The sequence below is a fragment of the Phocoena phocoena genome, chromosome 18 (assembly GCF_963924675.1).
Source record: "Phocoena phocoena chromosome 18, mPhoPho1.1, whole genome shotgun sequence".
In the NCBI taxonomy this organism is placed as follows: domain Eukaryota; kingdom Metazoa; phylum Chordata; class Mammalia; order Artiodactyla; family Phocoenidae; genus Phocoena; species Phocoena phocoena.
This window is the reverse complement of record NC_089236.1, coordinates 66,521,853-66,538,462: the sequence shown is the minus strand read 5'-3', so window position 1 is coordinate 66,538,462 and position 16,610 is coordinate 66,521,853. Positions and strand designations below refer to the sequence as shown.

The window sequence follows — 16,610 nt, the reverse complement described above, 5'->3', positions numbered from 1 at the left end:
GCAGAAAAACAGCTGGTTTAATTGAAGTGGAATTTAAATCTAAAAGGTCCGCCTGAGCTGAAGGGATTGAACCCTTGCCATGAGTTCCAGCTTCTGTGGAAAGGGTTGCCGCCCCCTCCTTGTTGGCTTTCTGCATCCAGGGGATCTTCTCCATCGTCAAACTTCTTCCTCATCTCTGTAAAAGAAAGCAGCGAGCTAAGAGCCAGGCGCTGCCAGAGGTGCGGGCTGAGGCGGGGTCTGAGGACCACACCCCTCGGCTATCGAGACAACCGTGACCGACTGATGCTCAGATCCAGCCTCCCTCTCCCACCCAGATCACAGGTTCCAGGAGAAACCAGTCATGGAGAAGGCGGTGAGGTTCAGGGTTGAAAATGGATATTCATGCAAGTTCGGACCCCCTAAATCTTCTCTCCTCACAAGAAGCTACCCAAGGAAATTCTTCTCTGGGAAAGCCGAGGAGTTGCAGGGAATGAGACCTCAAAGTCACGCACGCTCTTCTGATCAAACGGCCGTGTTCACCGTCCTAACCCCCAGTATCACGTCAGCCAGGCGAACCTCGTCAACCCATGAAGCATCTGGGCCTCACTATTAAATCTAAACAGAAGGAAGGCTCCCAGACCTGAGGGAGGGAGGCGCCCTATCGTACAGGCCAGGAGGCCGCCTCCACTGCTGTGCCTGTCAGTCCAGAGCGAAGCCCGTGATGAGACAGAGGCCAGTGCAGACACGGGGGAGACGGGAACCCTGCGGGCAGCAGACAAGCAAGCTAATATCCTCATAGGAACAGCTGCCATCTTTACAGTAAGGACGGGGGCCGAGAAGAAGGCACAGAGAACAGAGAAGAACTCCTAGTGACCAAGGGTGCGGCTCTCTTCTCGATGCACGCGGCTCTGCCCGCAGGGCCCCCTGCTCCCCTCAGGGCTCAGCTCCAGAGCGCCTCACCTGCCCGCTGCGCACGCTGAGGACAGAGCCATTCACGGGCATCGACATGTGCAGAATGAAAGAACAAACAGCGTGTATCCTCCTGTACTCGTTAAGTAACTCCTCCCTCTCCCACTGGATTGTAAGTTACTTGAGAACAAACATCATTTACTTTCAATTCCATAGCGTAAGTAGTTCAGAAACTTGTCAAATGGGCATAAAATGTGATTTCCTTCTATTTTGTTAAATTTGTCTAGCTCAAGTCATAGTTTCTCCTCCCACTGACATGGAAAGCCACAAAAAAGCAGTAGGTAGTAGCTTAACATGAAATTTCCTCTGGAAGTGTCAAAGCACTGCTCGGTATTATTATTCTTAAACCGTCTCCCTCATTTTCCAGGTCATTTTAGCTTATGGTGAAATAACATATCAACCAGTAAATCGAATGACCATTAGAGCTCGGGCACGATTCCTGGGGAGCCACTCTCAGAGGGGGGGTGGGCCCTGGGCCAGGGATCTGCCCCTGTCCCACCACTGCACATTCCTGCCTGGCGGTCCATATCCTAATCAAGCTCCTGTAAGTTTGGTATAAAAATTCACATTGATCTGTGAAGCTGGAAGGAAAAAGCCTAAGAGGATCCCTCTTGTTGTACTTGCATTATCATTGGTGAAAAAACCTGAGGCCCAAAAAGTTCTAGGAACTTATTCAAAAAGAGGTAAGAGTCACCCTCAGGCCTCCTGATTGCACACTCGGTGGCGTCTCCACTGCACTGTGCACACGAGGGTCCCTAGAGTCTGACAAGGGTAGACATGAAAATGGGCTTCAGGGACCATCACCAGCTCCCGAGGTCAGCCCCAGGGGGCCCACCCACCACGCGCCCCACTGTCCACTCCTGACACGGCCTCTAAGACGGGCAAAGGAATAGAGCTAAGAAGTCGCCAGTCACTGACTCGGCCATTTCAAGAGAACAGAAACATTAAAGCAAACAGTACCTGGGTCGGAGAGGACTTCTTTAGCAGCTGCTATGTCAATGAACTTTTTCTCAGCTTTTTTCTTTTCTTCTTCATTCTGGAAGTTATCTGGGTGCCACTGCAGTGCTAACTTTCGGTATGCTTTAATGATTTCTTGTTTTTTGGCATTTCTGAAGGGTGGTAAAATTAATTCATAATCACTAGTTAGGAAGTGTCCAACATACTGCCAGGAGGAGCTAAGAGGGGCAGTTAGGGAGACTCCACTGGCAGATCAGCAGCCCGGTTTTCTGAATACCACATCATAACCGGCTGAGCGTCTCCCCCAGCACTCCGTGTGACCCTTACAGGCGCCAGGCTTCCTGATGTCAGAATCTCACCAGCAACAAATTTAAGTGCTCCTGAGCTTTACAATTCTCCCTTAAGAAAACTGCACTGATGCATTTTTAAACCTTCTGAATTTCCAAACTACCATGATTCGATTCTTGGCATTAAAAGAGACACTGACTCTTTGAAGCCCACTTTGTATTTTGCTCCTGGCTTATTAGCTTACTCAAAAGAACAAAGTTTCAGACTGTTGATTGAAAGAGTGATGGTTCCCCTGTTCAGGGAAGGTGGGTCTAAATATAAAAGCAGGTATTGAGTAAATTACATTCTCCCTGTGCCTTCAAGTTCATTCTGAAAGTGCTACTTTATTTTTAGGCCTAGAGATGTTATCTTTTCCCTAACCCCTCCCTCCCTCCTGTCCCCACCAAAAGAAAGCTCACTCCCACCTCTTTACCCTTCTTAAAAAATCTAGGCCCAGGACCTATTCATGCCACAGTGTCCTTTCTTTGTCACCAACTACTAATTCTCCATCATTGCATGACTAGTCTCTATCAAAGAAATTTATCTGTAATATATTCAAAACAGCTTTATGATGTTCAAGATTGTTAGGGTTTAATCTATGACTGAAATTACCTAAGAAAAGGAAATGAATCAGAGGGAAAAAAGAGCAACAATTAGCTTTAAAACAGTTGATTAAAAATAACAATGTGAATTTTAAATTTATAATTCACCTTTTTACTCCCAAGATTTTATAATAATCTCGTTTCTGTGACTGTTTCAGTAGCCTCTGTGCTTTCTCTAGACCTTCTCGAATCTGCTGGTCATTCTCATTGTGTTCCTGAGCAGTTTCATAGTCCTGAATAGCTGTCAAAATACGGTGAAGACAGTGCTGTTAAAATGAATTAAATGTTTGTGACCTTTACATACCCTGCAAATGTGATACTAAAGTCACCATCCTCAACCCCTTCCTTTGCCATTACTAAGAGCCTAAGAAGTGATATCACCTTAATAATTTCGTTCAAGACCACAAAAGGCATAATTAAGGCTGAATCAGGTAGCCTACTGCTCCCGTTCAGTAAAAGCCACACTGCTTGTCTACCTGCCCACCCTCCCACATTACCTTCCCCACAACTGTAAGGGGTCTTAATATCAGCACTTTAGGCAAAGCAATGAAGGGCCTGTTGCACAGGAAAATACGACAGCAGCAAAGAAAAGCTTCGTGGGTAGCTATGGGGCCACGGTTCAGAAGGGTGAGAGGCTCAGAGACCTGGAGAAACCATCAGCAGTCAGAATGAGCAGTTCACCCGCAGGTTTCAACACAAACTATTACAAACCTGATGTTTTTTTTTTTTTTTTTTTTTTTTTAAGTATCAATCAAAACAGAAAGACAGGGCTTCCCTGGTGGCGCAGTGGTTGAGAGTCCGCCTGCTGATGCAGGGGACACGGGTTCGTGCCCCGGTCCGGGAAGATCCCACATGCCGCGGAGCGGCTGAGCCCGTGAGCCATGGCTGCTGAGCCTGCGCGTCCAGAGCCTGTGCTCCGCAACGGGAGAGGCCGCAGCAGTGAGAGGCCTGTGTACCGCAAAAAAAAAAAAAAAAAAAACCAGAAAGACACATACAGTCCTGGCATGGGAAGTCTGATGACACTTCACATGGCATCTTTCTTTTCATATTATTCTAGATATTTAGAAAATACCAGGCCTCCGGATATCTAACGTCATGCAGGGCAGAGGCCGCTCCTTAGAGGACCTGCTGGCAAGCCTGGCCCTTGGCTGACGACTGGCAAGTTGGGTTTCAGCAGTGCTCCCACCCTTCCCTGGTAAGAATGGCTGGCCTACCTAAACTGTTTGTATAAACCATGTGGTTTATGCTAAACATCTCGCCTTGTGGGCATTTTGGTGCAGGCTAGGCAGAAGGTGCCTACCTGGCCAGCCCCCAGTAAAGACCCCGGGCCCTGGTTCTCCGAGGAATTAAGCTTGTCTTGCTTGATTTCGCAAGACTCTTGGAACCTTCCACCCGGGCGCCTCTGGATCTCACCCATGTGCCTTTTCCCTCTGCTGATCTTGTTTGTATCCTTTCATTAGGATAAGTCTTAGCCCTGAGAACAACTGTTTGCCGAGTCCCAGTGTCCTCCTTCTGAATCACCTAACCTGGGGGTAGTAATTTTTCTCACTGTCCTCCTTGGGCAGAGAACTCAAATAATGGATTGTTGGGTTCAACTTCTCATTTTTTAGGGAAGTGCATTTCACTGTGGGAAAGCCATCTCTCTGGATAACAGGCCTGAGCATTCATCTTGGCAACAGCTAATCCTGGAAGGGGTTTAAGAAGGCAGCTTGGGCAGGTTTAAAATGAGAAAGATTAGAATAAGGTGGACAAATTTAAAGTTAGCCTGCACTACATAGAAAAATGAACCAATACGACCTTCGGCTCATGGGGGACGCTTCAAGCTACTATCCTAATTCCTGCCTCAGTGCATTAATATTAAATATTAACATGAAACATTAATATTACTGTCACCCAACCAACAGTGACATCATAAAATACCTTTCCAATTTAGCACACAGACACAAAGCCATTATAAATAGTAGTGAGGTCTAACTTGCAATACGCATAGCACTTGATATCACAACCTAGTAAGGAAATACACTTGAAATTTAGTACAAGGGGAAAATGTTTCAATATACTCAATTTTTCTATTTATGCAAACCCTACATTTAAAACATGTTTTCATTCTTAAATGTTCAGAGTATCTTCCCTTCCCCAAAGCAGTCTTCTGTCTCCTATCTTTCATTAACACTTAAGGTAGATACATTCTTCCCAATACAGGAAAGATACAAAATTATAAGTTGTTTCCTAAAATTCACATGATTACAGGTAGTTAACTAATCAGAAACTTAATATGGACGATGTAAGACTTCCCATGGACATAAACTAGACAGCTCATTCTTACTTATATTTTCTCATAGTGCACTCTCTAAGGGGGTATCTTCAAAAAAAAAAGTAAATGACACCCAATTATGTTCCATATTATATGTCCCATATAACTGAACAGCTGTAAAGATTACAATAAGCCAGAAATATTAAGGTCCTCAATGAATAGTATGTTACATATTAGCCAAATCAATCATTTTCTAACCTCTGAACCTAAAAACTCTGATCCTTCCCAAATTCTTTTTCTCCTATGTGCCCCTCACCCAGTTCTTAAGGAGCAGTGCAAACAACCAGAGCAAGACGGCAGACTAAGTACAGGAATTTCCTGTCTTCCATCCCACTATCCCACAAAAATGACAAAAAATAATATAACCATGGCAGCCCTGAAAACTACAGTGGACCAGAAATTTTGACAAATTTCTGGAAGAGAGAAGGCAAAGAGGATCACATTAATAACGAATAAACCTAATAGAACCACAATCCACACATGCACTGAAAAGAGGCCCTAGCAGATTTGGAAGCTGTTCTTTTTGGCCAAGGGTTCTGAGTTTAGCAAGCAGGAGGGCCTTTAAGGCAATCATCAGGGTACTTCGCGAGATGACTAAGCAGTGGCTGGGCAGCCTCTGCCCCTGTATGTGGAGCAGCTGGCTGCAGCATTAACCCCAAGAGCATGTGGAAGGCCCCTGACGTGTGCTGCTGGGCCCAGGAAGAGAAGCAGAGCCGAGCCCACGGGTACCCAAGGCCTCCATAACAGGTCTGGAATACACACAGGAAAAGCAGTTCCACCCAGAATTTAAACACCAAAGGACTCCACCTGGTAAGTTAACTGTGTGAAGTCCTGCTCATTTTGGCAACTGGGCAAGATGACAACCACGGTAGGGAACATCTTCCTCTGAACAGGTCCTACCCGCTTAAAGCCAGCGTGAGCTCCCCAATACAGAGAAGCATTCGAAAAGACAGGTACACACAACATGCAGAGGTGCAAACGGCTCCCCTCTCTCACACTCCATTATTCCAGTAGCAAAAGCCCCGAATCAGCTTCCCTTCAACACCTATCCAGAGCTGAACCATTCCTCACCACGTCCACACTTAGCACTGTGATGCAGTCCATCATTAATATACCTGAACAGCTATAATAGCTTCAAAAGGTGTTCATCAGGTGTTCCCAGCTTCCACCTTACTCCCCTAAAAGTCTATTCTCAAAACAGGGACCTTAGAGGTCCTTTTAAAGAGTTCATCAGACCTCCAATATAATATGCCCCATGGAGCTTTCTTCTCCCGCGTATCACACGAAACAAGGTAAATGGTGGGGGTGACGTGGGGGGACACAGCATTCTCAGCACAACAATACAAGGAGACTGTTCAAAGGCTGCTACAATTAGCTGATAGCAGCCATGAATCCAAGATGAGAGGAAGAAGCAAACAGTGAGAGAGCCCTAAGAGAAAAGATCACAGAAAATGCCAGCAAATACACGATGAGTATGGACTCACCCTGAAGTGAGTGACAACCTACATCGTGTGCCTAGTACAAGAAGCATGAAATCTGGAGCAGACACGGTGGAGATAACGCAGAGGCCTTGCTGGGGAGAAGACAAGAAAGGGAGAATACGATGAGTGACAAGAGCAAAGAGCCCTGGGCAACACATCCCAGGCAACTTGGAGACTGTGTGCTCTCTGCAAGTGACGGGCTCACCCAGAAGTGCAAAAGACACACCCCTTTGGTGTAGCAAAGGAAGTGGGCAGAGGGGCTGGCAGCAGACGACCTCCTGGACACAGTTTGGTTCACAGAAACAGAGAGGGCAGGGCTATAGAGAAAGGCCATTTTAGCAGGAAGCAGAATGTCTGTGGGAACAGTGAAGCAGGAAGTACTACAACTGTTAAGTATAGAAGCTGCCTGTCCCCAGCACCCCTTACACACACACCCAGAGGACTGTCCCACAAATAGCCAGGGCAAGGTAATTCAAGTCACTTTATGATGAGCACTAATGTTTTTATATGGCACAGTCTCAATTAAAAGCCGTTTAAATTTTAAATTAAAAACAGGAGAACACCAAAACTTGCCAGATGAACATGCATCAAAACAACATAGCCAAAGAATATATGAAAATTCTACGCAAACGTTATGGCATAAATTTTTAAAACTTAATCCAATCACCTCTATTAAGGGTAATCACAAAGCACAATAAGAACTCAGCAAAGAGTGAGACAAGGAAGAGATAAAAATGTGAGTAATCAGAACTCAAGAAAAATAAGAACAAATTAAAACTATCATGGAAGTGAAGATGAAATGAGAAGAAGCACAAGGGAGAAGAAGCATATGGGCAAAAAATAAGGACCTAATAAAATGAAACGGAAATAGAGTTTAAAAAACTAGAGAAAAAAATTATGGCTATAGATGATGAGCAAAGAGAATACAACCAGTACTTAACTGAATCTTTGAAGCAGAAAACCAAACCAAACAATACAGATTAAATTTAAATACAAATTTAAATTTAAGAAAACTTTCCTGAAATAAAAATGAATCTATGTATTGAAAGTGCACAGCAGGTGCACCAGGGCAAAGTGGCTGAGATGGTCAACTCTAAGATATATCCTAGTAAAATCAACACACCCAAAAGATAAGGGCTCTTTGGACAGCCAGACCAAAACCAAAAAATCTGGCCCCAGATTTTCCATAGCAATATTCAGTGCAGAAGAAAATGGGAAAATAACTATAAGATATACAGAAAAAGTGTGAACAAAGGATTTTATCATCTAGCCAAGCCATCCTTCAAGTATAAAAGGTACAAACAGCTTTGAACATAGAAGAAATCAGAATTTTCCCAGGAGCCCCTCAAGGAAACTACTACTGGATGAATTCACCAAGAAAAGGCTAGAGAAAGCATGGTCAAAGGAATGATGGTACACATTAAATATATTCAATGTAGAACTGAGACTAAAACAAACCAGGGAATTATAGTGACAGGGTAGAGTGTATGCCCTGCCAATGCAGAAGGGATACAGCTTAAAGGGGAGAAAAGATGAGAAAGTCAGTTCATTAATTCCCACCAATCACAGCTAAAGCAATCAGGAAACATCACCCACTAGTGAGCAACAGGCAAACAATTAGAATTTCATTAACAAGTCTTAAGTGGTAGGGGAAAGGGAAAGAAGAGGAAGAAACATGCTAATATTGTTCCTTGCTGTAGGAAACTAATATATATTGCCCAAAGAAAGAGGGCTAAGTTAATAAACCTATAAAAATAACCAAGAGGAAAAATACAAACCTTCTAAAATATTAGAATAGTATATACAAAATAATACAGGCCAAATATATTCTTCACACCAATAAGTATAAATGTGCTTATTAACTCACCTATTTAAAAGAATTTCATACTGGACCACAAAGCAAAACCCAACTCTACGCAAGAAACACACCTGAAATGAAGTGATTCCAAAAAGTTGAAACTAAAAGTATGATCAAAGTTTCACCAGGCAAACGCAAATAAAATTTGGTTCACTATCTTAACATCAGATAATTAGAATTTAGGTTAAAAACACTAAACAGAGGGAATTCCCTGGTGGTCCAGTGGTTAGGACTCAGCACTTTCACTGCCATAGTCCTGGATGCAATCCCTGTTTGGTGAACTAAGATCACATAAGCCACTCAGCATGGCCAAAAAAAAAAAAGCATTAAACAGAGCAAAAAAGGGGGAGTGTAGAAATCATAGTGAAGACATATTATGAATATCTGTGCATCAAATAAAAAAGCAGCAACCATTTATAAAGCAGAAATTATAAGAGGCACTACAGAGATGTAAGGACACTAGTAGTGGAAGACTTCAACCCCTCTGTTCATATGAGATCAAGTGGCCCAAAAAAAAGGCAAGAAAAGGAAGACCACAATGTAAGGTAGATCTGATTGATGTGCCAAACTCTGTCCCAGAAACAAAAGAGTATATCTATTTTCAAGTCCCTGACTCATGAGCTCAGCCATTTTAGGCCAAAACTAAGACAGTAATAAATTCCAAAAAATGGTAGTAGTAAAAACATTCTTTGATCAAAATGTTTTAACACTGGAAATTAATAGTAAATGAGAAAATAGGACTTTTCCACCTAGGCTCTGTGCACCATTTTAAAACTCTCCAACAACTCTTATGACAAAGAAATATAAAAATAAGAAGTGCAAAATATCTAGAAAATAATAATACTGAAAACACTACCATTCAGAACCTACAGGACATAGCTCAAGCAGTGCTAAGAGGACAATTCATAGCCTTAGTGGTTCAATAAAAATTAAAGATGAAAAATGAATTATGAGATTCAAAGTTAGAAAAAAAATTGTAGGACAAAAATAGAAATTAATGAAACCAAAAAAGATCAAAACTGTTAAGCTTACTTCTTAGCAGAAATCAATAAAAACCTCTAACCTAGTCAAGAAAAGGAAACAAGCTCAAATACAAAAAGCAATAAGTGAAAAATAATCAGAGATAGAAGAAATTAAATTGAGACTACTTTGCTAAATTCTCTACAAATAAATCTGAAAACTCAAGAGAGTAACTCAAACCCAGTCCAAAAGAGACAGAAAATCTAAACAGAACAATTTTCATAGAGAAAGTTGCCAAAACCCCATCTCCCAATAAAGCAGTGGGCTCTCCATGGAGATTCCATAACACTGAAACAGGAAACTTTCCAAATAATCACAAAAAACTACCCTAACAGTTTTCTATATATGAAAGTCCAGGTTAAAAATCATTTTTCCTCAGAATTTTTGGAGAATATTGCAATACTCCTTTCTAGAATTGATAGAAGGACAGGGAGAGAGCATCATCAGGAGAATTTAACAGTCATAAATGTGCAGGCTGCTAACAGCAGAGCTTCAAAATACATAAAGGAGAAAAAGGACAATATTAAAGGGAAAGGTAGGAAAGTCTGCAATTTTCACACCAGGTAAAGTTCCCTCTCAGTAACTGATGAGAAAACTAACAGAAACATTACACCCAGCAACTGCAGAATACACATTGTTTTCAAGTGCACGTAGAACATTCAGCAACATAGAGCCTATGCTGGGTTACAAAACAAGTCCACATAAATTCAAAAGGAAACAAATCTAAATAAATTTAAAAGGACAGAGCGTATACACAGTATGCTTCCTATGCACAACAGAATTAAATTAGAAATCAATAATAAGGTACTAAGGAAACCGTGAAATATTTTAAAATTAAACAAAACGTCTAAATCACCCATGCATCAAAGAAGCAGCCAGAAGGAAAGTTAGAATACATTTCAAATCAAATGACAATGAAAATAAAACAACGTGAGAGGGCAGCTTTAAATACTTATATTAAAAAAGAAAAGAGGCCTAAAATCACTGATAGTTTAAAATTAAGAAGCTGGAAAAGCAAAAATTAAACCCAAAGGAAGTCTAAAGAGAAGAAATCAATGAAATAATAAAGAAAAATCATGTAAAACATTAACAAATCAATAAGTTGGTTCCTTCAAAAGACCAACAAATTTGACCAAACTCTATACTGATCAAGAGGAAAAACAACAACAACAACAACAAATTGTCACTATTAGAAATGAAGAAGGAATCATCACTTCAGACCTTACAGACATTAAAATAATAATAATTTCATAGACCCAAAATCAGCAACGTAGGTAAAATGGACAAATTCATCGACGGACACAACTTACAAAAACTAAAACAAGGGCTTCCCTGGTGGCGCAGTGGTTGAGAGTCCACCTGCCGATGCAGGGGACACAGGTTTGTGCCCCGGTCCGGGAAGATCCCACATGCCGCGGAGCGGCTGCCCCCATGAGCCATGGCCGCTGAGCCTGCGCGTCCGGAGCCTGTGCTCCGCAACGGGAGAGGCCACAACAGTGAGAGGCCCCCGTACCGCAAAAAAAACAAAAAAAACAAAAAACTAAAACAAGATGAAACAAACGAAATATATGAATAGCCCTAATTTTTTTTTCTTTTTTCTTTTGGCCACTGCATGGCATGCAGCGCTTCCACAACCAGGGATCAAACCCACAACCCCTGCACTGGAGTGGAAGCACAGACTCTTAACCACTGGACCATCAAGGAAGTCCTGAATAGCCCTGTATTGATTAAAGACACTGAATTAATCATCAAAGACCTTCCTACTAAGAAAACTCTGGGACCCAAGATGGTTTCACTGGTGAATTCTCCCAAACTTTAAAGAAGAAATCACACCAATTTTATACAATTCTTGCAGACAATGCAGGAGACCGGAACAATTTCTAACTAATTGAGTTCAGTACAACCTTAACACTAAAATCTGACAATGATATTACAAAAAAGAAGTTACAGAGCAATGAACACAGATGCACACTTCTTAAAATACTAGCAAATCAAATCCAGCAATATCTAAAAGAGGATAATACACCATGTCCAAGAAAAGTTTATCCCAATAATTCCAGGTTGATTTAACTTCAGAATATCAATGTAATTTTTCACATTAACAGAATAAAGGAGAAAAACAAATATATACATAACACTTCTATAACTCTAACAAAAAGAAACAACAAATTTTAAGTGGGTAAATATTTGAACACTTCACAAAGAAAGGTATTTGAATAAACAAGCAGCGCATGAAAAAGTATTAAACAACCTTAGTCATCAAAGAAACACATATTAAAGCCACAATGAGATACTACTAACACATACCAAAACGTATAAAATTAAAAAGACTCACAATACCAAATGTTTGCAAGGATGTAGCAACTGGAACTCTCATACTTTATTGATGAAAGTGTAAATTTTAAATTACTTTTTAGAAAAGGGTCTAGCAGTTTCTTTAAAACTAAGCATACACCTTACCCTGTGACTCAACAATTCCACTCCTAGATATTTAGACAAGGTAACTGAAAACATGTCTAAAAAAACCTTGCAGAATAATGTTCACAGCAGCGTTTTTCATGCTAACTAAAATCAGCCCAGGTGTCCATTAATATTAGAATGGATAAAGTATGGTATACCCATAAATTGGAATATTCTTCAGGGATAGGATTAATGATGAAATATTGAATGCTTTTCCCTCTTCTACAGTAGAAAAAGTAACAGCCTTCCAGCCCACTACCTGTCTTTAAAATAAATCTTCACTGGAGTACAGTCTCGTCTACGTGTGTGTGTTTTGTCTATGGCTGTTCTTGCGCTGCAGTGGCAGAGCTGAGTAGGAGCAACAGAGACTGCACGGCTCACAGAACCTGGAATTTTTACTCTCTGGACCTTTACAGAAAAAGTTTGCCAGCTTCTGCTCTTCAGCAATAAAAAGGAATGAACTGCCAATGACTATAACAACATGAATAAATCTCAAAAACATGCCGAATGAGAGAAGCCTTACACAAAAGAGGACATACCATATGGTTCCGTTGATATGAAGATCTAGTGTTGGTAAAACTAACCTGTGCTGGAGAAAATCAGAATAACGGCTGCCTGTAGGGGTAGGATGGGGACCGCCTGGTAAGGGACAAGAGGATAATGTCCAGTTCTGAATCTTGACAGAAGTCTGGCTTTGACAAAGACTCTCTTATACCAAAACTTTAGACTGGCTCCTCAGAGTAAATCTTTCTGACTAAGGCCCAACCTTGGGCTTCCGTCTCTGTCCTTGCAGAATCCAGGTTGAGCAAGAATCCTGCTAAGATTCCCCACCCTTGGTATCTGACCAAACTTGAGTTTGATATCTGATCGAATTCCCCCTCCCCTACTCTGGCCCGCCTTCACCAAGAACTCAGCTGAGTCCATCTAGCAAGAACCTCCCCTCTCCCTAATGCTTCCTCTTTGTAATTTCGCATCCAGTGACCATGCACCAACTCTGCTCCTTGATTAGAAATCCCACTTGTCCTCTCTAGAGTCAGACTTGAGCCCAAACTTTCTCTCTCTCACTGCCAGAGCCCAGGGCAGTGTCCCCTACACCTACCATGATAGCACCCCCGCCCCCGAATAAAGTCCTCCTTAAGGTCTTTAACAAGGGTCATGAATAATTTTTCTCTTTAACAGGCTGCATGGATATCAGAACTCAGGACTGGTATCCCTAAGATCTGTACCTTTCATTTTATCTATTGGGCTGGCCAAAAAGTTCGTTTGGGTTTCTCCGTAAGATGTTACAGAAAAACCCAAACGGACTTTTTGGCCAACCCAATACAATTACCTCCTAGTTAATAATAAGCAAGGTGAAGTATCTAGGAAAAAGTAAACCAAAATCTACAACTTTTTTTTGAAATGCATCTTAAAAAGATAAACTGATGGATACATGGAAGGACAAAGACAGATAAATGTAATAGAACATAGTAAAATGTTAATTTTAGAATCTAGATGGTGAGGACATGATTGTTCACTGTAAAATTCTTTCAACTTCTATCTTTGAAATTTCTCATAATAAGATGCTGGGGGTAATGCTTACCTGCTGTGAGACTGTCATAATACAGACGATGAAAATAACTCTTCTACCACTGTGTTTTACACATATTCATCCTTAGACTACAAAGGGGAAGTTTTATCCAAGTACCCTTACAATATAGATTCACTATTAGCACAGAAGTATGAGAGAACCGTGAGATATTTCTGACACTACAAAGGGCTGAACAATTTTAAGTCAAACTTCCATCAATGGAACTACCTCCTACAATAGACCACATTCTAGCACTGGACTCTGAGGGCAAGCCTAACCATTATACTTAAACAGTGAAGAGACGAACTATTTTTAATTCTGTACACAGGGGCGTAAGGTGGCCGGCACCCTAACTGAACCTGATACATTACTGTGCTTTATACATGTGTTTTGTTGAAATTTTTATAGTGGAAAAGAGATAATAGTGCTAACAGTAACACAGCAAAAGAAAATTCCAGTTTCTGTCAGATTATAAAATTTTAACTCTCGTGCAATAATTTCTCTATCAACAGTTAAGAAATATCACCAACCGTATTCAAAGCACTGGAGTACACAGACACAAATATAGACCATGTACGTAGTCTGTTTCAATTTAAGATGGTAAGAGATTCTTGGTTTTTTTGTTTTTGTTTTTTTTGCTTTTAAAGAAGCCACTTCACTGTTTGAGGTCACACCTGTTTGTCACAGTAATCACTTTCTTGTTAACCGGCAAATAAAAAGCCAAAACAGAAACATATCCACGGCCTACTTCCTCCTCTCTAAAGCTACCCGCTGTCCTAGTCAAATGCTGTCGCCTTTGGGAAGGCAAAACACCCTTTCAATTCCCCTGCCTTCTGGGCTTCCATTCTGACTACATCTTCTCCCATACCGGCAGTGTCCTTCCCTAATACTTACTGAATATTTTTTTTTTTCCAATACTTTAAGCTCTTGACCAATTCAGAAATTAGCCTTGTAACATTATCTTTTTCTGCTGAATAATACTGCTTCACTCCCGTGAATGTTTTCTATTTCCCTATCTACATATTAAATTCATGGATTCCTTGGTATTTCCTACAGGAAGTCATAGGGTTGGCACTATAGAGGGTGCAATGTTTTCTGACTGGCATGATAGGCAAGTGTGTTAAATCTAAGCTAACTGGTAGATGTGCTAATCCCCACAGAGCAGGTACCTCTGCAATCTTCCCTGTCACCATGCACTTTTCAAAAGAGAAGAGGAGGCTGCAGCTTGGCTAAGCAGCCTGGCTGTGAATAAAAACAGAGGCAGGACGTACAGTTATGAAATTTACAGCCAAGGGAATTAAGCAACCCACATACAGTATATTACCCTAGTTGTCTTTGCAAAGGAGTAGCCATTTTTCTGTTCTAACTACCTGCTTCCAACTCCTTAGGTGAAGCTAAACTAGGATGCACCTAAGGCAAGATTTGAGTTTCAGAAATAACTGCTTTCAAGATTCTGATTACACTTGTCCATGGTTATGACTGGTGTGTAAAAATATCAATATATAAACAGCCTCCCAACTTTAGGTATGATCCTAAATAGAGCCAACACTGTCCAATAAAGACCAACCTCTTCCACTTCTCCTCCCTAAATCAGGAGCCAAGGACCCCTGGCCGACAAACTTGAAAAAAGAAGCAGCCATGAGAAATCTGATCCACTCAGAAAAACATGGTCTCCTTCCTGCCTAGGGATGAGCCCCATAGCCCCATACCTGACCGCCATGCTGCCCAATGTGTGTGCTATCGTAGACACTTGCCTGAAATTCCATCAATCTGATATCCTTTAGGGTTAAAAATGCTTGTATCACAAGGCATAGAAATCTACCAGTGTTTTATACAAATATCTTAAATTAGGCCACTTCTCCTAAAACACAGCTGTTTTGGGGGCATAAGAATGCTGAAGCAAGCAGGTGGTATGAACTTTGAACACAGAATACTTTTGTGGACTAGGGAGGTAGCATCACTAGGCAGAGTCCTAGAATAAGCAAGAAGGCACAAGAATCCGGTTACAGATCATAGGACGTCAAAGATAAAATACGTCTATTTCACAATTTGGCCCAGGCTGGCCCTTCATCCAGAAAAAAATGCTACCAACTAGGTTCCTATTCTCAGAATTCTGGATACTATTAGTAATACTAAAATAACAGCCGTGTCAAATGGAGTTAATACAGCAGTCATACGTCAGACCTAGAAGCTAGCTACCCCACCAAGTACCATTTGTATACAAAAGTCAACGCAAGTTCCAAGCAACTATCTAAAAATGGAGCCATTTACTAGGAGCGCTGTACTAAGAGGCATCACTTTGAGCGTCATCTTCTTTAACTGTCACAACAGCCCTATGTAATAGGTACTATTCTCATTCCTGTCTTGCAGATAAGGAAAGTAAAACATAACAGGCTAAAGTTACTTGATTGAAATCACAAGGCAAAAATAAACGGCACACTCCCAAAGATATGCAAATGGCCAACAAGCATACGAAAAGATGTTCAACATCACTAATCATAAGGGAAATGCAAATCAAAAGCACTAGACATCACTTCACATCCATTAGAATGCCTACTATTAAAGAAAAAAAAAACAAAACAGAAAATGTGTTGAGGAGAACAGAGAGAAATTGGAACCCTTGCAACACTGCTGGTGGGAATGCAAAATAGTACGACCACTATGGATAAAGCAATGTGGTGGTTCTTCAAAAAATTAAAATTACTTTATGATCCAGCAATTTCACTTCTGGTTATATATCCAGAAGAACTGAAAGGTGGGTTGAAGAGGTATTTGTACAGTCATGTTCTAGTAAGCAGAATCCCCTAATATCTTTCCGGATCATTCTATCATAAGCTGCAAATTAATAAATCTCCATGTTCCATTATTCACTAATCTAAACCTATTTTTTCTTCATTCATTATATACCTACCATCATTTTAAACTGCTGATTGAAAAAAAAGTAAAACCAGCAAACATAATACAAAAAGGCTTCATATGTTAACTCAGGATTTCAACATATTATTTCACCTTTAAGTAAGATTACTACTCGGTTACATCATTTACTAAACCTCTGATTCAAATCCAAACAACT

The 16,610-nt window shown here is 41.0% G+C and overlaps 1 protein-coding gene across 1 annotated transcript in view; it reads right to left on the bottom strand.

Annotated features, from left to right (window-relative positions):
• The window catches only part of DNAJC3 (DnaJ heat shock protein family (Hsp40) member C3), a 91,377-nt gene continuing 74,767 nt past the window's right edge, over window positions 1–16,610 (bottom strand). The window contains exons 10-12 of the mRNA XM_065895892.1: window positions 2,943–3,075; window positions 1,909–2,057; window positions 1–175 (exon numbers count right to left, since the gene is read on the bottom strand). Coding sequence (XP_065751964.1) covers window positions 18–175; window positions 1,909–2,057; window positions 2,943–3,075 — 440 coding nt within the window. The 3' untranslated portion in view covers window positions 1–17. The remainder of the gene's footprint in view (window positions 176–1,908; window positions 2,058–2,942; window positions 3,076–16,610) is intronic.